This window comes from Lytechinus pictus, chromosome 19, assembly GCF_037042905.1.
Source record: "Lytechinus pictus isolate F3 Inbred chromosome 19, Lp3.0, whole genome shotgun sequence".
NCBI lineage: Eukaryota > Metazoa > Echinodermata > Echinoidea > Temnopleuroida > Toxopneustidae > Lytechinus > Lytechinus pictus.
In genome coordinates this window covers 4,416,025-4,439,067 of record NC_087263.1, presented here as the reverse complement: position 1 = coordinate 4,439,067, position 23,043 = coordinate 4,416,025, and the positions used below count along the sequence as shown (strand labels likewise).

The 23,043-nt window shown below is 38.5% G+C and overlaps 1 protein-coding gene and 1 pseudogene across 5 annotated transcripts; both read left to right on the top strand.

Annotated features, from left to right (window-relative positions):
- The first annotated feature begins 1,237 nt into the window (after positions 1 to 1,237).
- Positions 1,238 to 22,351, top strand: LOC129282581 (neurotrypsin-like). 5 transcript variants are annotated; one of them, XM_064113819.1, is made up of 11 exons: positions 1,552 to 1,832; positions 10,186 to 10,521; positions 11,817 to 11,831; positions 13,291 to 13,305; positions 14,451 to 14,489; positions 16,607 to 16,645; positions 17,207 to 17,227; positions 18,334 to 18,354; positions 19,528 to 19,548; positions 20,314 to 20,357; positions 20,694 to 22,351. In XM_064113819.1, exons 1-11 carry the CDS (start codon positions 1,772 to 1,774, stop codon positions 20,769 to 20,771), a joined length of 690 nt encoding a protein of 229 aa, XP_063969889.1. In that variant the 5' UTR covers positions 1,552 to 1,771; the 3' UTR covers positions 20,772 to 22,351. The 5 variants fall into 5 exon arrangements, with proteins under 5 accessions (XP_063969891.1, XP_063969889.1, XP_063969887.1 ...); XM_064113817.1 differs by having other exon boundaries at positions 13,291 to 13,452; XM_064113820.1 differs by lacking the exon at positions 13,291 to 13,305.
- Positions 15,521 to 16,244, top strand: LOC129282582 (large ribosomal subunit protein uL5-like; annotated as a pseudogene).
- Positions 22,352 to 23,043: the final 692 nt, after the last annotated feature.

The window sequence follows — 23,043 nt, the reverse complement described above, 5'->3', positions numbered from 1 at the left end:
ACTTAAGGGTAAGTTTATCTTCTAAAAAGGGTGAAATAGTTCAAATTCATAATGGAGAATGTGAGATTTATGACACGAGGCCTTTTAGGATTTTCAAGGGGTTGGTGGGGGCAGCAAGAATAGGGGTATTTTTTTATTTGTTGCCGAGAGAGCGAAGAGATGGGGGGGGGGTGAGCTGGTCATTATGAAGGCATATTCTACATTCGTTCTTTTCATTTAAATTGATGGATATACATGTAACCCTTTGGTTTATCAAACCCTTTAAAACATGCAATAAAAACGTAGGGTTTGGAATTTCTATCTGGCTAACTGCCACTCATCCCTGGTGCGTTTTGTAATATGAGAGTGATAGTTTGCAATGGTATGATGAAATGAAGGGAATGATAGAAATAGAAACGAATAAATCGAGATGGGAGCAAAAGAAGTGGAAAATACTTGGCATCGATTGTGTGCATATGCATGCCAAGTCATATAACTACTGAAATAGATATATCTTATTACCAAAATATATCGGGGGTAAACAGTCACAATTACAAGAAAGGGCGTCACCCATGTATGGAAAAAAAAAAACGTTTTCTCTGCCTGATATTACAGTCACACCAACGATACCGTCTCCAAACCGATTGCTGTTCTGTCATTCTGAATAACGTAATAGCTTTGATCGATCTGGAGTCGGTTTCGGTTGTATAACTTTCGCATTACAACAAAGAATTTACTTGGAGGAACTTTCTTTAAAACTTCACGGAAGCAATTTATCATACGTTCAGCGTGAATTGCTTCAATGATTTCGAAGAGGGCCGCTATCCCATAACCCTTTCATTAGTCTCGTGATGGCCCACTTTGAATGAGGCGAGATCACTTGTCGCCTTATTGTGAAGAGGGTGGCGGCCAGCAAATCGGAATTGTCGCGTCATAAGACGTTGAGTGAGGCATACACCCCAAGAAAGAAAAAAAAAAGTTTTTGAAAACCCTTGGGATAATCATGATAATGGACATTTGGAACCAAAAGCACATATCGAAAGAAATGAAATGCTATTTCCAGTATGAATCACGACCCCCTTTCTCCCACCCCTTATCTTTCTTTGCTGTTGTTTTAAATCTATCTCCCCCTCTCTCCCTCTCTCTCTCTCTCCCCCTCTCTGGTTCACGCCCTTAAAAAACAGGTGCACACCGAGCTACCGAGAATGCATATAGCATTTCAATTCAGGATAAAAGAGCACTGCCGATGAAATGCCTTATTCACGGGCAAAGGTGAGGGGATCGAACCCGGACTTTGATATGTCTAGTCAGGCGACTTAGACCACTCGGCCACGGCACAACGCCCCTCCCCCTACCTAAGACCCTCTCTCTTGATCTGACACCCATACTCTATCTTTCCATGGACCTATTACATGATCTCTCTAACGCACACAAACTATCTGTCTCTCCCTCCCCGCCACTCTCGATCTTTCTCTCTTTATTGTTGTTGTTGTTGTTAATTAGGGACGCGGGGGTGGCGTTCATTCAGTTTTTTGTTTGTTTGTTTTCGCCGCCCTTTTGTAACCTTACACCATTGCAAACCATTGAGGAGTGATCATTCAAGCAAGTGAGTGCATCGAGAAGAGTTGAACTTTAATTACCAACCAGCCGAGTCAGGACATAAAACGTCTTTGAATGACACGAGAAAAGAACTCTTTCAAAAGTCGTCTCGGGAATTTCAACAGAGGGGTCAGTTTTTAGAGAATTTCCAAGGTGTTCGGTGGATAACATCAGGCGCTGTAAGAGCTACGATATGGAGGCTTTCACTATATTTTCGTTGCTGCTTTTCGCCATCTCTCTTTCCAGTTCACAAGGTAAGTGCAGAGTGTTTGATGGTGGGGTGTTGGGTTTTCTGATCTGATTTGATATAATAATTCAAGTCCATCTTCATGGCCATGCACTAGAAACTACTGCTCCAATTTCCTCAAGAGAGGATGTGGGAGAGGGGATGCATGGATGGGGGGGGGGGGGGGGTCACCGCCTTGATTACTTTTTTCATTGTGTGTGAATGTGTTCGGATGCGTGGTCTGTCCCTGGTCTGTTTCTCTTTTCTTTTTCTTTGAACTGTTTCTTTATTTCTGTGAAAGAAAAGCAGGAATTAAGGAACAATTACCTCAGTGAAGTCAGCCTTTTCATTGAATAATAAGTTTTTCTGTGTTTTAGGGGAATCTCACTCTCATTCGAATCAATGACTGGACTTGGGAGCAACGATTGGGGGCGACTGCTGCAAGCACTAACATAAACATACTAATATTTTACTTATCTTTCTGTGTTTGAAATAGAGTTGATATTGCCGGATTCGAGCCCAGACAGACGTTCTGTCGAATTCGGTGCAGATTACATACTCCATTCGCGTTTTATGCCATCATGATTTCGGGGACCATCCGGGGTGACCTTTTCTCATTTTAGGCGTTTTTGACACTCTATTCTAGTTCCGTGCCCACCCGTGAAAAACACCCCTTTTCCGTGGATTTTGTCGTGGATGCTGTCCACTGTCAAATGGCAGTGGCCGCCGGCCTGGTCCCACTGGCCGAAGGACACGAAACGTATTCACAACTGATATAGCGGACAAGCAAAATTTCGGGGTGGCTCCATCCGTTTTCATCCGCTCCAGACAATGGACAAAAAGGGCGAACAATGAAATCACAGTGGACGGATGCTCGATGGATATATACAGTGGCGTAACTACGGGGGGGGGGGGGCATGGGGGGGCACGTGCCCCCCCAATCGGCTGACCAAAAAAAAAAAAACGGGGAAAAGGAGAAAAAGAGGGAGAAAGGAAGAGGAACGTAGTGGCAAAGAAGAAATTATTATTAATTATAATTGTATATTGTATTATAATCATGTTATGTTATATTACATAGGAAACATTTTTATCATAACTTTATGAAACATAATTTGCTCAGGGTCCATGTCTTCATTGTTCCTGGTGCTCGCATTGTCTGTTTAAAGAGATATAAACCTGTTGTTCGAAAACCTCCCGTTCTCAAGTCAATATATATACACCAAATATATTATTGTTTTATGTAGTGACATATGCTTCTTTTTCATGACTACTTAAAGTGATTGCCCCATGTTAAGGTCTTAATATAAAACATTTCCTGTCCGTGATTACGATCGCTTCAGTGGATTGGTTAGATATGTCTGCTCTCCATGAATTCCTAAAATCAGTCCTTGAAATGTCCCCTTTTCTGATCTGAATATCCAAAATTTTCAGCTCGCGCTTCGCGCTCGCATCATTTGGTTAGTAAAATACGTATAGTCTTAGTGAATTCCTACAAACAAGCCTTAGACTTCAGTTCTGAATTATCTAAATTTTCAGCTCGCGCTTCGCACTCGCAATATTTGATTAGTGAGATGCGTATGATAATCATGATAACATTGACTACAAAAAGTGCTTCATGTGTTCAGATGTAATTCTAACAAAATCAGTAAGCGCTTGGCACTCGCATTACGTGACTATGGTGAGATATGTATACTATTAAGAGATTCCTAAAATATAGTCCTTAAGATCTCCCTGTTTGGGATAAATATATACAAAAATTTCGGCTCGCGCTTCGCGCTCGCATTGTTTAGCAAGACAGGTACGTATCATGATTACAAAAATTCGATTATAAAGTCCTTTTTTAGGTCTGAATATCAAAAATTTTCAGCTCGCGCTTCGCGCTCGCATTATTTGATTGCTGAGATGCGTATGTTATTCATGATTACAATGACTACAAGTGCTTCCTTAAAATGTCTCTATTAGGTCAGTATACCTGAAAACTTAGCGCGCTTCGCGCGATCACTATATAAGTGACTCAAAAATTTTGCTGGTGCCCCCCCAATGCCGTGACCCACGGTACGCCACTGGATATATAGCGTATGAAACATGTATGCAAAGAGTACACAATGGATACATAACGTTTTTCAACGGATTGCAAGATTTTTTTCTGTTTTAAATCCGCTTTGCATCCGTAAGTGCAGTGGGACCGGGCCTTTAATTTATTTCAAAAAAATGGGTCAGACTACGGGATTCATCCGTAGTCTATTGATGTATGATTTGATCACTGGAAACAAAAATATTTACCCTTATACACAAATCTAGTTCTAGTTTGTGCATTTATGCAAATTATGTTTTCTTCGATTTTACTGGTACCTTGGCACGCACGTATGATGTGCTGATTTCACACATATTATTATCATTTCAGAACTTTGTCTTGCGGGATACGGTAGTTATGTCAGGCAAGGTCGTGTGTCCACACCAGGGTCCACACTTAACATTCTTACAATTTCCCAGGTAACAATACAGCGTTGGACCAACGTTGGATCAACGTTGGGAAATTTTTTCCCAACGTTGCCTCAACGTTGACAGGCCAACGTTGCATCATCGATAGAAGTGCACGCGCATACATCGTCAGACCAACAACATTTCCAACGTTAGTTCAACGTTGTCCAGCAACAATGTTTCAACGTTGTCTGGCAACGTTGATCCAATGTTGGCTAAATAGTCAAATACAACATTGCTACAACGTTGGTAAGCAACGTTGCATCATCGATAGAAGTGCACGTCCATACATCGTCAGACCAACAACATTTCCAACGTCAGTTCAACGCTGTCCAGCAACAATGCTCCAACGTTGTCTGGCAACATTGCTCCAACATTGTTACAACGTTGTCACAACGTTGCTCCAACATTGCTCCAACGTTATTCCAACGTATGGCAGTAATTAACAAAACCTTAATTGGTTTCAAGTTGAAGTCCACCATTACAACTCTACACTCAAATCTTTATCATCATGTCTTATCCTATCCTAAAATCCTACATCCTAATCCTATATCCTATTCCTATCATCCTACACCTATCCACTGTATCCTGTCATTGACTCCTATATGTAGAGCAACTTTGCTATACTTGGCAGAATACAGTTAATATCATTTTCCACACTTAACCTTGAATATTTCACTTAGAATAATATGTTTTGATTATAAATGATGTGGTAATGGAGCCACATACTTTTCTGAAACTTTTCATGGTGGAAATATTGAATAAACATAAATATTATAATTATTATAGCAATATTACCTAAAATTTTGGTCATTTACTGATGTAATGAATATTCATGAGTGCATAATCATTGTCCAGATGAGGCAGGTATGGCAGCGTTGGTCCAATGTTGGTCCAACGTTGGGTGACGTTGATCCAACGTTGGTATAATGTTGGTCCAATGTTGATGGAAAGTTGATTCAACTTTAGTCCAATGTTAGTCCAACATTGGCGTAAACGTTGATTCAATGTTTGTCTAATATCGGTTAAATGTTGTTGTAACGTTGATTCTTTGTTGGTCTAATTCTAAACAAATCCAACGATGCGCCATCTCCATCAAACAGTTTTCAACACTGTGCCATCATCATCTGTAATCTGTTCATGATTCTATCAAAAAACATTACAACTATTATTACAGCTATTCATTTCTTTTCATTCTTTCTGTTACAAGTCTCTTCACATAATTAAGAGGAATCAAGAGAATTACGTGTGATATTTATTGAGGCCTTTGTAGCATTCAAACTTTTTTGACATCCTCTTTTTCTCAAACAAGACTAATACCAAAAAAACATATGCATATGTAATAAAAATTAAGATGTATTACATTTTCTTGCGAGTTGCAATCTCTGTTTCTGTCTACAATTGTTTAATGACTCGGTATGCAATGCCAATTGCAACGTCAGTATTCATCACAAAAACTCACATGTGTAATTGCAGTCTCTCAGTATTTACAAAATCAAAAAAGGAGGTCGCGTAACTTGGCCTCACTCAGAGTAACGTAGCTACTGCCTACTGTAACTAAAGAGTGCCTCTTTTTGATTAAGATAGAAGTCAACTGATATCTCAATATGCATGGCCATGGCCTAGTCTCGCTCGTGTCATAACTATTAAATGATATTTCAGCGTCAAGTGTAGCATGCCTCACATAGCAACTACAGGTTTGACTGCAGTTGGAAAACCCTCGGTCCAGGCTAGGCCAGGCAGGACCGACCAAGTCAATTCAAGGCAGCGTATAATAAATAAGGCAGGAATGCCAGGTAGCAAGTCATTTGGGTGATTTCAAGTACGGTGTACGGTGTTGAGAGCGTGAAAGGGCTGCTGAACTGAGCTCCAACATCAAGCGTAATATTATTTTTCATTGAAATGTATTAAAACTCTAATGATTTGCTCTCATCTTAAATGCAAAAGATAATTTTACGGAGATGGTTCGTCGTGTTCGCCCCCTGTTCGTAAGCTACAGTTCATCAACACCAACACTGAACTTTAAATCACGATTCTCCCAATCCCTGGGGTACGTCGGTGTTGCTGAATGGGGAAATTGCTTGTAGATCATCAACACCATGCAGCCACAGTGCAGTGTTGGGTTCAGCAGATGACAATCAACACCAGCCTTCAACACAAACTGCCGGAAATACACCATATTTTCCGAGGTCAATCTCAACACCAGCCTGATTCAAGTACGGTGTTGTCACAACACCAACACTAACCCAGGGAGCTCCGGCCGGAGGGCTTACCGTGTAATTCACCATACCCACGGTAGTAGCGTGAAGTATGGTCTAAATAATTATCCGAATAAATAGTTAAAACATAAATTAAGCACTTACCACGATTATATGGATGAAGGTCTAACGAGTGGCAGCTTCCTGACATCGAGGCACAGACTGGAACCTCAAAAAACGAAAAAGTTATGTCGCGGTAGCTCTCCTTCTTTCAGAATTCATAGCAAAATGGCCGTTCGAGACCGGTATACCGAGGGTGTAGGGCGCATGCGCGAATTTGACAAAGTCTATATGCACTAGTGCTATTAGTCTCGGTCTCAATCGGCCATTTTGTTTTGAATTCTGAAAGAGGAGAGCTACCGCGACAGAACTTTTCGTGTTTTTAGGTTCCAGTCTGTGCCTCGATGTCAGGAAGCTGCCACTCGTTAGACCTTCATCCATATAATCGTGGTAAGTGCTTAATTTCTGTTTTAACTATTTATTCGGATAATTATTTAGACCATACTTCACGCTACTACCGTGGGTATGGTGAATTACACGGTAAGCCCCTGGGCTCCGGCCCGCGCAGCGGGCCGGAGCTCCCTGGGTTACACTCACACGTATTGCGAGGTTAGTATTAGTATACTAACCTCGCACCACGAACGGCGTTTGGCAGTGGATTTCTTACTAGTGGGTCGCACGTGCTGGGATCTCACTTCTTGGGTCCACAACACACGACTTCTATGGCTTGATTTTTCTGTGCGCGGCGGCATGTATGATGTAATGAACCCTTGGGTGCCTGGGTTACACCATCAACACCAGATTTCAACACTGTACATGAATTTTGAAAAATCATCCAATGACTGTTGCCTTGCCATTGGTATCGCATACTCGTTCCCACTCACACGTATTGCGAGGTTAGTATTAGTCACTCACACAAGCTAATTACGAGGTTAGTTAGTATGTTATACTGTGCAGTGACTGGTGTTAAGTACTACTTTACTACTACTTACAGTACACGGATATACTAGCGTCGGACTGTACGCGCACAGAAGCTGACTCCGGGATCTTTCGGAGGGGATCAATGGTTGCAGTTACCGATTATCTGCAAACTAGTGCAAAGAAAATTCCACTGTAGATTGTAGGTCCTAAATATGCAGCTTATAAGTACTGTTCCAGATCACTAGATATTCTGGAATTTACTTATCTATATCAACTATCCAGTCCAAATTCTGCCAGATTCTTCAAGTTCAAAATTGAAGGAAGCAGACTACACAGACATGACAGAAGGAGTCCGACGTCGCGACTAATTCTGCGCATCAGAATAGTATGGTATTTTTAAATAGGCACATTTGATGCTTGTATTTCCTTCTTCAATTTCTTCTAGTTATGTGACGGTAGGCCTATGACATATCTCGTACTTACTGTGAAAGGCCTTGCCAGCTGCAAAGGACGAGGGCGTTTCTGGAAATTCTGGTCTTGAACTACATTTTTTTTCTTGTTTTTCTTCTTTATTTTCTATATTAATCGACACATTTGCATCCCCCGGTGCATGCAGCCTCTCTATTCTACCCCATCTTTATTTTTGTTTTCCCCTTAGACTTGGTTTTAGTTCCTCTTTCCCTTCCCATTATTTTCCTTCTCTCTCGATTTCTTTTCCCCTTATTGCTGGGGGATACCAAGGGTGACATGGATAGACAAGCAAACTTACTTGATCGACCCCCCCCCCCCGCCCCCCCCCCTTGGCCCCATTGGAAATTATGCGAGTAGTCTTGTCTTGTCTTGGGTTAAGTCGGCATATGCAGACTTGCTGTACTCCGCCAACTTTATCAATTATCAATTCTCCAATGAACCAGTTTCTAACGTTCTCAACACTGTGTATATTATGCCGGGACATTATGTTGACTGTCAAACAAATATCCAACAAACTATAGTTTCCAACATTGTGTCAATGTTAACTGTCAACAACTCTCCAATAAACTATTCCAATTACGCTGTCCACGTTGTGCCATTGTCCGTTGTTCAACAACTCTCCATCAACTAGTTTCCAACTTTGTCAACGTTGTGCCATTGTCGACTGTCCAACAAATCTCCAAGAAAATAGTTTCCAACGTTGTTCCTTTGTCGGTTGTTCAGCAACTCTCCATCGAACTAGTTTCCGACGTAGTCAACGCTGTGCCTTTGTTGGCTGTTCAACACCTATCCAATCAAACACGCGTTTCTAACGTTGTGACGTTGTTGGCTGTCCAACAAATCTCCAACACACTAGTTTCCAATGTTGTGCCATTGTCTGTTGTTCAACAACTTTCCAACGTTGCCAACGTTGTGTCATCGTCGACTATCCTACTGATCTCCAATCTACCAGTTTCCAACGTTGTGCCAGTATCAGTTGTTCAACAACTTTCCATCTAACTAGTTTCCAGCTTTATCAACGTTGTGTCATTGTATACTATCTAACTAATCTCCAATCTACCAGTTTCCAACGTTGTGCCATCGTCGACTATCCAACAAATCTCCATCGAACTAGTTTCTAGCTTTGACAACGTTGTGCCATAGTTGGTTATTCAACAACTTTTCATCGAACTAGTTTCCAACGTTGCCAACCTTGTGTCATCGTCGACTATCCAACTAATCTCCAACCTACTAATTTCCATCGTTGTGCCATTGTCGACTGTCCAACAACTCTCCAACTAACAAGTTTCCAACGTTGCCAACGTCGTGTCATTGTTGATTGTTCAACAACTTTCCAGCGAACTAGTTTCCAACGTTGCCAACGTTGTGTCTTTGCTGGCTGTCAACAACTATCCAATCAAACGTGTCTCCAACGTTGTGACATTGTCGACTGTCCAACAACTCTCCAACTTACTAGTCTCCAACGTTGTGCCATTGTCGACCGTCCAACAAATCTCCAACAAACTAGTTTCCAACTTTGTCATCGTTGTGCCATTGTCGGTTGTTCAACAACTTTCCAGCGAACTAGTTTCCAACGTTGCCAACGTTGTGCCTTTGCTGGCTGTTCAACAACTTTCCAATCAAACGTGTTTCCAACGTTGTGACATTGTCGACTGTCCAACAACTCTCCAACTAACGAGTTTCCAATGTTGCCAACGTCGTGTCATTGTTGATTGTCCATCATCTTTCCATCAAACTAGTTTCCAACGTCGATTCAACGTTAATCCATCAAGTTTTCCCAACGTCCAACGACTTTCAAGTTTCCAACGTGGAGCCAACGTTGGCTTGCTACCTGGGTTCGCACATTCGTCTTGCGAGATACGGTAGTTACAGTCTGCAGGCACAGACCCTGATTGGAACTTTGAACAAGTGTGCCTCCACGCAGACTAGCACATACAAAACTTGCTGTTTCAATGAGAGAGCCTTCAGTACACAAGGCATGAGTAGGCTGCACATTCAGACCCCTAACTCGAGTGAAGGGTTTGCCCAGGAGACTGCGGTGGTTATGTCATGCAAGGGCGTATTCACATCCTCGGCAGAGTTCACATATTACCTTTACCTTGCGGAATAGGGCCTACACGTACAGTTGCGACGCCAGGCAAGGTCCTATTGTGTTTCACGGAGTCCACACAGAACATTTTATACGATACACATTTCAGAGCTTTGTCTTACAAGATACATGTAAAACTTTTCTCCCATTGTCGATTTCAGAGATTCGTCTCGCAGGACACGGAAGCAACATCAGGCAAGGTCGTGTTGAGATCTTCTTCGAGGGCAGATGGGGAACAATCTGCGATGACGACTGGGACTTGGCCGATGCTGATGTGGTCTGTAGACAGTTCGGTTACGCAGAGGGCGCTGTCGCAGCCTGCACCATGATGTCATGCGGTTTCCCTAGACCTAATGACTTCGGGGAAGGATCTGGACCAATATGGCTCGACAATGTGAGGTGTGTGGGCACCGAGGAAAGGATCACCGACTGTCCAGCTAATCCAATCGGGGATCAGAACTGCATGCATTTTGAGGACGCTGGAGTGATCTGCAAAGGTAAGGGAGACGGTAAATTGCCAATTCGTCCACTGCCAACTCGTCCACTCACCACATGGTCTACCTTCATTTAGTCTAATGCCATTCCGTCCATAAACATTTCGTCTTAACAACCATTTGGTCCAATAACCATTTGGTCCAATCATCATTTCGTCTAATCACCATTTCGTCTATTACCGTTTCGTCTTTATAACCAGTTGGTCTTATACCCATTTTCTTTTCATTCATTTTGCACAATCAACACTTTACTTTGATTAGACCTAATGGTATATGGACTAAATGGCCATAGGACCAACTGCCTATTAGACAGAATGGCATTAGACTAAATGAAAGTAGACCATGTGGTGAATGGACGAACTGATGATAGACCAAATGGTAGTAGACGAGTTGGCAATTGGACGAATTGGAAATAAACCAGGGTGACCAAGATCCCGTAACACAAAGGTTAGCGATCAATTATTAATCGTACGCTCGATTTCTCGATTTAGTGTACATTGTAGTCAATGCATTCAATTGTAGGAAAATGTTCTACAATCATTGCTAAGCTTTGTGTAAAAGGCCCCAGGGTCCCGTAACACAAAGTTTAGCGATTAATCGTACGCTCGATTTCTCGATTAATAAAAATGTGCATAGTAGTCAATGGAATAAATCGTAGAAAAATGTTCTATGATCATTGCTAAGCTTTGTGTTACGGGCTCCAGGAGCTAATCTCCAGTGGGTTGTCGAAGCAACTTTGAGAAATATTTTCTAAATTTCGTAGATTTCATATCTTTTCTGATTGGCTGTGTATAGTAATCGTTCAGACTCTGGATTTTAAATCAAATCCTACTCTGATATGAATATAAATAATTTCATATTTTACATATTCTGATCTATACGATTAAAAAAATTTAGGGCCTACGGCATATTCATTGAATTCGAGACTTTTCTTTTCTTCTCTATATGTTGTTTGACTCCTTGTAATAGACTTACTCACACATTCGTTAAAAACAGAAAATCAAGTTTTAATGACTAATTTTCTTACATAGCCTCTTCATATTTCTTTTTGTCAAAACTTCAGTTTCAATATCTCTATTCTAAAGTGAAACACTTAACTGCTAGTGTGGAGGTGCTTGTTTGAGACTTCATTTTCTTTCAGTGACATTTGCCATAAAATCCTTTGTCTCATGTACAACAATAAATATATTGAAACTATGACCATTCCTTAATTGTTAACATATATTGTTCATGATGCTTTGCCATGAAAATATGATTCATTGTCTTTTGTTTCTTTTTTTTTCATTTGCATGTTACAGGAGACCGAGGTGCAGGTGAGGAATTGGATCATAAACTGTTATGCTGCAGCAACACAAACGACACTGACTTCAGACCAACAAAGCATGCCAAAGCTATTACATTAATTAAAGGACAAGTCCACCCTAACAAAAAGTTGAATTTAATAAAGAGAAAAATCCAACCAGCATAAAACTAAAAGTTTCATCAAAATCGGAAGAAAAATAAGAAAGTTACGACATTTTTAAGTTTCGCCTAATTTCACAAAACAGTTATATGCACATCCTGGTAGGTATGCAAATGAGGAGACTGGTGACATCAATCACTCACTATTTCTTTTGAATATATTATATGATATATGAAATAGTTTGATTTTCTCGTCATTGTCATGTGAAACAAAGTTTTATTCCTCCCTGAACACGTGGGATTCTATTATCTTAACGTTTTGTGGTTCAAGAAAGGAGATCCTAATGGTCAAATTTGTAAAGATTTAAATATTGTATAATTCAAACAATAAAAAACAAAAGAAATAGTGAGTGAGGGACACCATCGACTCTCTCATGTGCATATCACTGAGTTGAGCATAGAACTGTTTTATGAAAAATAAGCGAAACTTTAAATTGTCATAACTTTGTTATTTTACATCCGATTTTTATGAAGTTTTCAGCGTTATTCATGTTTGATTTTTCTCTATTTATTTAAATCAATTTTTTTTTCTGGGGTGGACTTGACCTTTAAGAATAGCACACAGTCGATCGGTTTGGTTTTGAGTTATTATCCACCATTAATACTAAAGAACTTGTGGGCAGCGTTTTCTATGACGCCAAGCTAGTCTTCTGATGTAAATCTAAAATAAGAACTAAGTGAGAAAAAAAGCAGGGAGGTGTAAGATAATTTAGGCCTAGTCCACGATTATAGCAACAAAGAAAAATTATTTGCAAAGATGTGATTCGCTTAAAAATAGAAATAAGTAGACAAATGATTTAATTATTTCTAGATTGCGGTATAATGTCCAAAGGGTTTTCTTTTCACCTTCACAAACAAGCATTCGTGCTTTCTTAGCAATAACTTAGAAAAGGTACGAAAGCATCACCATCAAATTTTGTAAAACTGTATAAGCTAACAATTTGACTAATTTTTGTAAAACAACCTTTAAGCTGTTTGTTTTTCTCTTTCTTTCTTTCGTTCTTTCTTCCGTTCTTTCTTTCTTTATTTCTATCTTCTTTCTTTCTTTCTTTCTTTCTTTCTTTCTTTCTTTCTTTCTTTCTTTCTTTCTTTCTTTCTTTCTTTCTTTCTTTCTTTCTTTCTTTCTTTCTTTCTTTCTTTCTTTCTTCCTTCCTTCCTTCCTTCCTTCCTTCCTTCCTTCCTTCCTTCCTTCCTTCCTTCCTTCCTTCCTTCCTTCCTTCCTTCCTTCCTTCCTTCCTTCCTTCCTTCCTTCCTTCCTTCCTTCCTTTCTTTCTTTCTTTCTTTCTTTCTTTCTTTCTTTCTTTCTTTTAGAAATTCGACTTGCGGGTGAGGGCAGCACTAATTCGCAAGGCCGTGTAGAAATCCTCCACAATGGCCTTTGGGGGACAATATGCGATGACCAGTGGGGCAAGGGCGATGCAGATGTCGTCTGCAAGCAGTTGGGTTTCGCAGAATCAAATTACATTTATGCCTGTAAACTATATGTTCCTTTGCATAATTTGGCAATCTTCGGGCAAAGGATGGTGGGATATTGACTTAAATATATCAGGCGATGTGAAAAGTATACACAATAAATTATGGCAGGGAAGGCCTGTGGGCCATGGCCATTAAGTTGGCTTATTCCCTAGTACCTGGCTGCCTGGTTGGGTGAGCAAGGGTCTAAGAATATTTCTATTTTTTGTACTATTTTAATTCTTGCATTCTACATGCTGTCACGCATGTGTTGATAGTGTCGTTAATTTTTTATCAATCAATCAATCTACATGCTGTCTTGTGTTTTATTTCTGAAAGTGCCGAATAAATATTAATATATTTTTTATTGTAGGGACATACATGCTGTCTTGTGTTTTATTTCTGAAAGTGCCGAATAAATATTAATAAAATATATTGTTTATTGTAGGGACAACTTAATTCTACTTTTTATGTTTCACAGCACCTGCCAATGGGTCGTTCAGACGTGAATACCTATGTATAGTCTGAGCAAAAGTTTCATTATGCATGGATTAAAATTCAAAAGATGTTTATCTTATCACAACCCAGACGTAGGCTGTTTTGGTCGGAGGAAAGATCGGAGTAAAGGTCGGAGTAGTGCCAGTCTGGCCAGAGTAACTCCGACCAAGATACTCCGACCAGGAAGGTCGGAGCAACTCTGTCAAGACGGGCACTCCTCCGACCTTTCGTCCGACCGACCTTCCTCCGACCCAAACAGTCTACGTCTGGGTCTTGATAAGAGAAATATCTTTGGAAATTTAATCCATGCCTAATATAATTTTACTCCGACTATGATAGGAACCCACGTCTGTACAAGGCTATAGGTGTCAACATTCCTCATGAAAAGTGCGGTTTAGATAATCTTTAGACAAGTTAGAGATTATTACCAAAATCGCGTTATTCTCATGAATTCAAAGAATTCAAAGAATTCATCTATACATAGTAATATTAATTTCTTTCCTTTCTTCCTCATACACTAGATTCCACTGATTCCACAGCCGATGATACTCAAGAAACAGGTTAGATTTCATTTCTCTTTTAAAGCTCGAAGATAGTTTTGGTGAAGGATTCACAAAATCCAGGTGTATGGGTGATTGCTGTTGAATAAGCAAGAACTGATCTAAGGCAATATGAGTGTGACAAAATTTCTTCTTGGAAATGTCAAAATTTTGAATAAACTAAGAGAAATGAAATCATCCTCCTCGGCTGAATTTCACAGACATCTTGCTCAATTTATGCATTCACAATGTTAAAAAAGGTCACTTTCCACAGCGCCCACTTTCGTCCATGACTGAGCATTTGTTTTTCACGTGACCGATATCCACTTTACTGGAAAATAATCATAAACCTAATAGAGACAAAGAGTAACACAATCAACTTCTGATGGTATGGTATGTTTTATGTAAATCCTCATCTGTCGCAAGCATTAAATGTTGTTTCACATTTCTAAAATTAATACAAGACATAATAAATGATATATCTCGTTATTAGTAATGGTGATTTGCATACAGTACTTCGTTCATATATCACAATTTCTTGCAGTTTAGTGCTCATTTTGGTGAAAATTGTTTTTCTCTATTCATATTGTACATAATAGAGTATACAGGGGCCTATGGCGGCCATTTTAAATATCCATAAAATAAATATTTTGTCAAAAACTATTTTTTCAGAGAGTATTTCACTCCTGCCACACAATTTCATGCATATTTTATAGCCAATGTGCAGGCGATTTTATGATTTTCATGGGTAATTTGCATATTTTGGCGGCCATATGGGATTTTGCCAATTTGCGGAAAATGCTTAAGGTTACACGAGTGGCATCATTCAGATTCGTAATCAGCACCCTCGAATTGACAAGAAACCATCAAAAAATATTGTATATATGAAAAAACAAGGTTATGCCTCTTCTATCCTGGACTATTCCTCCGACCCAAAACAGACTACGTCTCGGTCTTGATAAAAGAAATATCTTTTGAATTTTAACCCATGCGTAATCTCCAATTTGGAACCCACGTCTGAACAAGGCTAAAGGTGTCACAGTTCCTGATGAAAAGCGCGGTTTGGACAATCTTTAGAGATCATTAGAGATCTTTAGAGAACATTACAAAAATTGCGTTATTATGCTCTTTCTATCAAACATGGCGGACAAAGGCGAAAAAGACAATGAGAAGAAGAATATGTTTTGCGTGAGCTGCGAATCCGCAAGCTCTACCTCAACATATGCGTACGTTGGAGAGAGTGGTGATAGACTGATCATGCACCCGCGCTGCAACGGTTTTGGAGCCCTGACTGGACAGTCCCCAGTCTTCTCCAAAGCTCGCTACACTGTGCGATCATTTGGTATTGCTGTCCATTGCACCGTTCGTGGTCCGAAGGCTGAAGAAATCCTGGAGACGAAGGGATTTGAAGGTCAGGGAGTATGAATTACACAAGGGCAATTTCTCAGACACCGGCAACTTTGGCTTTGGTATCCAGGAACATATTGATCTTGGAATCAAGTATGACCCCAGTATTGGAATCTATGACATGGACTTCTACGTTGTCCTAGGGCGACCTGGGTTCAGTGTGGGCCACACTCGGAGGCGCAGGAAAGGACGCGTCGGCTGCACTCACCGTGTCAACGAGGAGAAAGCCATGAAATGGTTCCAGCAGAAATACGATGGAATCCTCCTCCCTGGTAAATAAGCATCCACTTCCAGCCTATCGTCAACACACACATACAACACTCTTCTCAAACTCAACAATGATTGTAACACCTGACTAGGAGCCATCAGACCAGGGGGCCGTTTCATAAAGCTGTTCGTAAGTTAAGAGCGACTTTAAGAACGACTGGTGAACCTTTCTTACGCGCTAAACCATCGCCAATGGTGTATACCATTTACCAAAATAAAGGATCACCAGTCGTTCTTAAAGTCGCTCTTATCTTACGAACAGCTTTATGAAACACCCACCCGGAGCTCTCAATTCGTCAGTATCTTGTCTCTCAACACAATGCCGCCATGCCATAAATGTACTCTATGTTCAATAAAGACTCCTGAACAACCAATCAAAAAAAAATCGTGTTATTCTCATGAATTCAAAGAATTCATCTGAACATAGTAATATTAATCTCTTTCCTTTCTTCCTCGTACACTAGATACCACTGATACCACAACCGATGATACTCAAGAAACAGGTCAGATTTGATTTCTCTGTTAATAGAAATAATCATAAGCCTATTTAATAGAGACAAAGAGTTGCAAAATCATACAAGCATCTAACGGTATGGTATTGTCAAAAAGAACATAATTTGCCAATTTATTCCATTAGTATTTGTGTTTTATGTAAATCATCCACAGTCGGTCGTAAGCGGTAAAATTAATGTTGTTTACACATTTCTACCCTTTTTATTCCATTTGATTTTCAACATAAATATTTGGCAATGCAGGAGAAATTCCTTTTCCTTGCTTACTCAAATAAACGAAATCCTTTGATAACGGCTCTACATCATAAGGAAACTGATTGTGATTGTCATGATTGTTTTAAATCAACGAAGGGTAATGAACTATATTTAGCGTTATCGTTATTGGTATTTCGATTAAGCTTAATTATTACAATAAAACCTAATAAAATGCAATACATACGATTTAATCATAATAAAACAAAAAAATAAATCATTATGCATACATCCTGTGTTAAAATGTATCGTCTCCTAATTATTTCCTACATGAATTATTCCATTTTTCTTTCAATTCAGATTCTACAGACAATGATACAGGTGAGACTTCATTCTCTTTAAAAAATGTTTTGTTTACATAAAGACTCGAAATTTTAAACTCTTATGAATAACATAGGCCTTTCGTTTTCATTTAACAATAATAGCGATATTTGCTGTTCATATCAAAGTTGATTGTCATTTTCATTTCATGAAAAGTCAGACGGCGGTCTGAGCAAAAACATTCGAAAGTTCATTTCATTTCGTATTTCCGGTGTAAGCCTGGACAAAATAATATTCAGAATTAAAATTGTTCGCTGCCATTACTGGGTGTAGTTGGTATGAACAGAATAGGCCCTGCATGTACATGCATTGGCAGCGATCCGGAGGGGGGGGGGGGGGCAGCCCCCTCTAATTTCGAATTTTGTATCGCTGTCAATAAGAGAGGTCGTCTCGTCCCTTTCGTCACCCCACCCCACCCTGCATATTATATCAATACATGCGTATTTCCCTAAATTAATTAAGCTTGCATTCTATTTCTTTAATAATAATGACAATAATAACAATAATAATAATGATAATACACTCTAAAAACTGGAGTGCTAATTTAGCTCTTAAGGAGCGTGTATAGTGACTGCACTTCGGAGTGCTGATTTTCTCGTTCAAATTTGAACTAAAAAATCAGCACTCCGAAGTGCAGTCACTATACACGCTCTTTAAGAGCTGAATTAGCACTTCGTTTTTTAGAGTGTAATATTAATAATAATAATAGTAGTAGTAATAGTAATAATAATAATGATAATAACAATGATGATGATAATAATAATAATAATTGCTGGATTTATATAGCGTTTTTTGCCAGAGAATACAAAGAGCTGCTATAATTTTTACCCCTGCTTTGGCTTGAGCTACCATCACCGGCGCTCGCTCAGTGCATGCAAAGAATTAATCCTACCGGGTACCCCGCACCTCACTTGGGTCGAGTGCAGTATACAGTGCGGATACATTTCTTGCTGAAGGAAAACGCGCCATGGCTAGGATTCGAACCCACAACCCACTGTTTGGAAGGCGAGAGTCATGGCACCACGACATGCACATTTACTGATTTTCCTGACGAAAAAAAAAACGTTTACTCAAATTGTACTTTTTTCTGATTTTGATTTTGACAGTTGACAGTGGTTGGCGCCCACGTGAGTAATTTTTCATATCATTTATTCAACATCAACATATTTTTTCACCAATATCCATTAAGGCCACCGTACACCTTACGACTGTTGGCGATTCGATTTTGGAAAAATCGAATTTTGCTCATTTTCTGCAAATGTGAATTGAATATATCATTTTATTTGAGGTTAAAATTGATTGAAAGAATACTAATATAACCATTTCGAAAGATTGCAAGCCTTTATTTTGGAGTAAAGGCCAAACTAGTTTCAAATCGTTGCCAATCGTAAGACTGTTATGACGTCATTATGACTAGATATTAAATTTGCTTTTATTCTAAGAAGGATGATAGCATAGTCACAGATTTAAACATATAGGTATTCGTACGATGATTAAGAACATTACACAGTAAGATATTTCAAGTCTCAATATTAGCATCAAATTCCACTACATTTTATTCTGAAATCGGGTCGCAGACCAATCATAAGGTGTGCGGTCGCCTTTACTCTGTCAAAGTAACACCAACGAAACTGCTGGTGTCATTACATTCTTAAAAATGTTGGGCAACATACCGTTCACATAACAATCGGTTAAAACTTTTTCCAGTTCTGGATAATTTTAAACCAATAATGTGTGCTTTGGGTGAAAAATACACAGTATTGGTTGAAAACTACCCGGAGTTGGATAATTTGTTTAATCCATTGTTGTGTGGACAGTATGTTGCCCAACATTTTAAGAGCGTAGAAATAATATATCTGATCGGTCCGGTAGTACTTTTGTTTGTGTGATTGGAGTATATAATATTACAACGAGATTTTTTTAACCAGAAGCGGCGGTGAAGTTTTTTTTTCGAAAGCGTTTACGCTTCCTGCCCCCCAGCAAAAAAAATAATAAAAATGCGTACGGTTTGCATTCTATTGTCATTTTTTTCAAGCAATCTGCTTATGATGACAATCCTTCTCCTGCAAATTGTGAATATCATAATTATAGTTAATCATTTTTGTCTGAAATTATCTTTTTAATACTCTTTATTTATGATTCATGCCAAAATGCTAGCATATTATGTTTATTATGTTATGAAAAATGTATAATACGAATGTTATGGATGCAGAAGAAAACAATAAATCAAATCAAAATCAAATATTTATTTATGATCCTGTTTACTCAAATTGTAATTTTTCTGATTCTTATTTTGAGAGTTCGTGGTGGTGGTCTACCAAGTAAGTAAATTTTACTGACTTATTTATTCAATATCATTACATCAATATAAATGAGAGCAACGGATACATTTCATTACTCTGTCATAGTTATACCAACGATCGAAACTGACTCCAAATTTAACGGCCGATGTAATTAGAAATAATGTAATATCTCTGATTGGTCCAGATTTGGTTTCCTTTGTGTGATTGTAGACCTGGGCCCCGTTGTACAAAGAGTTACGATCGATCCAATCAATCGTAACTCTATGGAAATCCATCAGAGTCATAATTTTTTTCTAGAGTAAATTTGCAAAGTGTGCTTTGTAAACGAAGGAGAACACACCAAATTGTCAAGAAATTAATGAATTTATGGATATACATACACAATTATCTAGATTTTTTGGGGGAAAAAACAAGCATTTTATATGTTGACTTTGCTGGCTTTCCATAGTTGCGATTGATCGGATCAATCGCAACTCTTTGTAAGACGCGCCCCTGTATAGTTTTACAGCTAGATTTACGAACAACCAGAAATGGTGAACTCAATGATTAAATCACCTGTAATATTTGATTGTTTATTGTCATTTTATTTGTTAAAGGCATTATTGATAACAATCAACACAATATCGTGTGTTGAATGACATTTGACAAATTTCACATGAAAATCAAAAAAAGTTTAAAAGGCAAGTTTGGGATATTCATAGTTTATTTATTCTTTTTTAAAGCTTATGGTTTACATGACTGTATTAACATTCTATGTTATTTCTCTCGTGAATTTTAATGCAGAAAAGCGTCAAGAAGACTTAGCTTCTGATGTGAAGAGAGAAGAGGTAAGTCATCTTATTTTCTTTTGTTTTAATCAAGCATCATCATCAAAGGAGTAAACCCACTTTTATTGTTTTAGGGATTCTAAACAATGACGGTTCAAATCCGGTCTAGTGCCATTTAAAAAACTTAAGTCATAACTATTTTGAAAGAAATGGTCATCCGTCGGCCCGTTTCAGATGTTTTATTAAGAATATAATATTTAATAGTATCCTCAGTTTTCTGTCCTGTTCCTCATGACGACGGTATCAACTATAATCTTGGTATCAAACTATAAATTGTTTAATTGCTCATCTTTCAAATTTCTTTTTCTCTTTTATTTTTTTGGGAACACCATACAGGCACTTGTTGCTGCTATGGAGCAGGCCGAGGTTATGAGAGCATTATCCGATTTGATGAGAGACCTAAGGAGAAAATAGAGGGCGAAATACATTTTATATTCTAGTTATTTCTTAATTCCTTTTTAATTTTATCCGTATTGTTTATGCGTGCATGTGCATGATTTTCATATTCTGAATAATCAAACTGTCATGGTTGCAAGAAATGAACGAATAAATAATGAGAAATTAAATAAATGAATAAAAAATGGATAAGAAGTGATAAATATAGATGAACTAGATAAACAAATGAATAAGTAGAATTAAAGAAAATAATAATAAATAGATAGATGAAGTTAGATATAGTTGAATTTCGTGCTCTTTGATCTGACACCAAACAACAAATCACAAATCATTAGATAATAGTATATACAGTTGTTAAAAAAAGTAATGGAGATGTCAGATCAATGACTGTAATTCACTTTTGAAAAGTGACTTATCTCCATGTCGTTATCATGGAATGCACTGTGAGTGAACAATAGACTATAATATGCATGCACCTTCCGGTTACACTTCGTAATTCCGAAGGTTCTTTATTCCGAAGGTTCGTAATTCCGAAACACGTAAATTGCCGATACATTGATGTTCTTTAATCCGAAAACGTAAAAGGGTTCGTTAATCCGAACATTTGTGGAGTTATTCGGAAGGTTCGATAATCCGAAAACGAAATAAGGTTCGATGTTCCGAAGGTTCGTTAATCCGAAAACGAAATAAGGTTCGTTGTTCCGAAGGTTCGTTAGTCCGAAAACGAAATAAGGTTCGTTAATCATTTCGTTTTCGGACGAACGAACCTTCGGAATTACGAACCTTCGGAATAACCGAACCTTCGGAATAACGAAGCTTCGGAATTAAGAATGTATGCACCAAGGGGTTATTCGCCTACGGTTCGTGATTGGATCCATGCAGGGTGTGAATAGGGTGTTGCTATGTCAGGGAATCCTCGGATAGTTTCATGTCAAGTGGTTTCAGATTTTACTTCAAATGATAAAGAGGGTAAACTGCCGATTCGTCTATTTCCAACTCGTCCACTCATCAAATGGTCTCAGTAACTTCCCTTATAGTCTAACAGCCATTTGGTCAAAATCATTGCTTCGTCTAATCACCTGTTGGTCTATAACTATGACCATTTCGTCTTATAACCATTTTGTCTACTATTCATTTGTTTTTCTTTCTTGTCCAATTAACACTCAATTAGACTAAATGGCTATTAGACCATTTATTAGATGAAATGGTGAGTGCCTGGACGAAATTATGATTAGATTATTAGACCGTGTGGATAGTGGACGAACTGATGGTAGACCAAAATTAATTATAGTAAACGAGTTGGTAACTGAACGAATTGGTATTAGACCAATTAATAATACACCATAAAGAGGATATCCACCCTAACTCAATACATTATAATAATGATGACTTTTACATTATCCATTAAGATAACTAAATTCACAAAAAAGAAACAAAATTAATAAACCATTAACAAAAGATAGGCTTCGTGTCTTATATTCTTAGTATAGAATAAAAAAGAAAAGCTGATAGTTTTACATCATCGGCTATCATATTTTCATATCACGGGCGATCTGCCTAGTCGTTTTTGTGCAAATAAATATAACTTTAAAATGCTATACCTTTCTTATTCACGTCTGATTTTTGTGAAATGTTTAGTATTATGCTTTTTTTAAATTTTCCTCAATTACATTCAAATAGATAGTTTGTTCTAATGTACTTTATCTATAGAGTGTTTCTCAATGATTGATCTCTTCACAAATTCGCCAATCGTTTAATTAAAGCCTATTGTTTTCTACAAAAAATGAAAATGTGAGGAGTCTTTTTCTGTCATTTCGTAAAAGGTTCCTTTTTTATATTTGAGAAATAAAGTCCACACAAGCTTTTCAAAGGGAGTTAGCACCCGTGTGCACTTCAGTACTTGCTATATTTGAATGCCTCCTAACATTTTACACAGAAATTGTCATAATCCCCTGGAAAGAATTCTGACAAGAAAAAAAAGATGGGTTTATCAATTCATATTACAACAACTCCTTTTAACAAATAATTATTATTATCCCGGTCATCGGATTCAATCACATCCTCCACTCCAGGGGAGCATTCCGGTCAGTAACCGCTGTGGCGGTGGCGCTCACAGTCCGCGCTTTTCGCATTTACTATACGGAGACACTTTCTACAACGCGCCAAATCCTTTGAAGATGCAAGTCAAATCACAATGGAGAGCTGAGAGGCTTTTGTCAAAAGTTGGTGGACTGGTACAGCATCGGAAACTCTTGACTCTGGACAACCACATATTCGCAATAATTTTTAT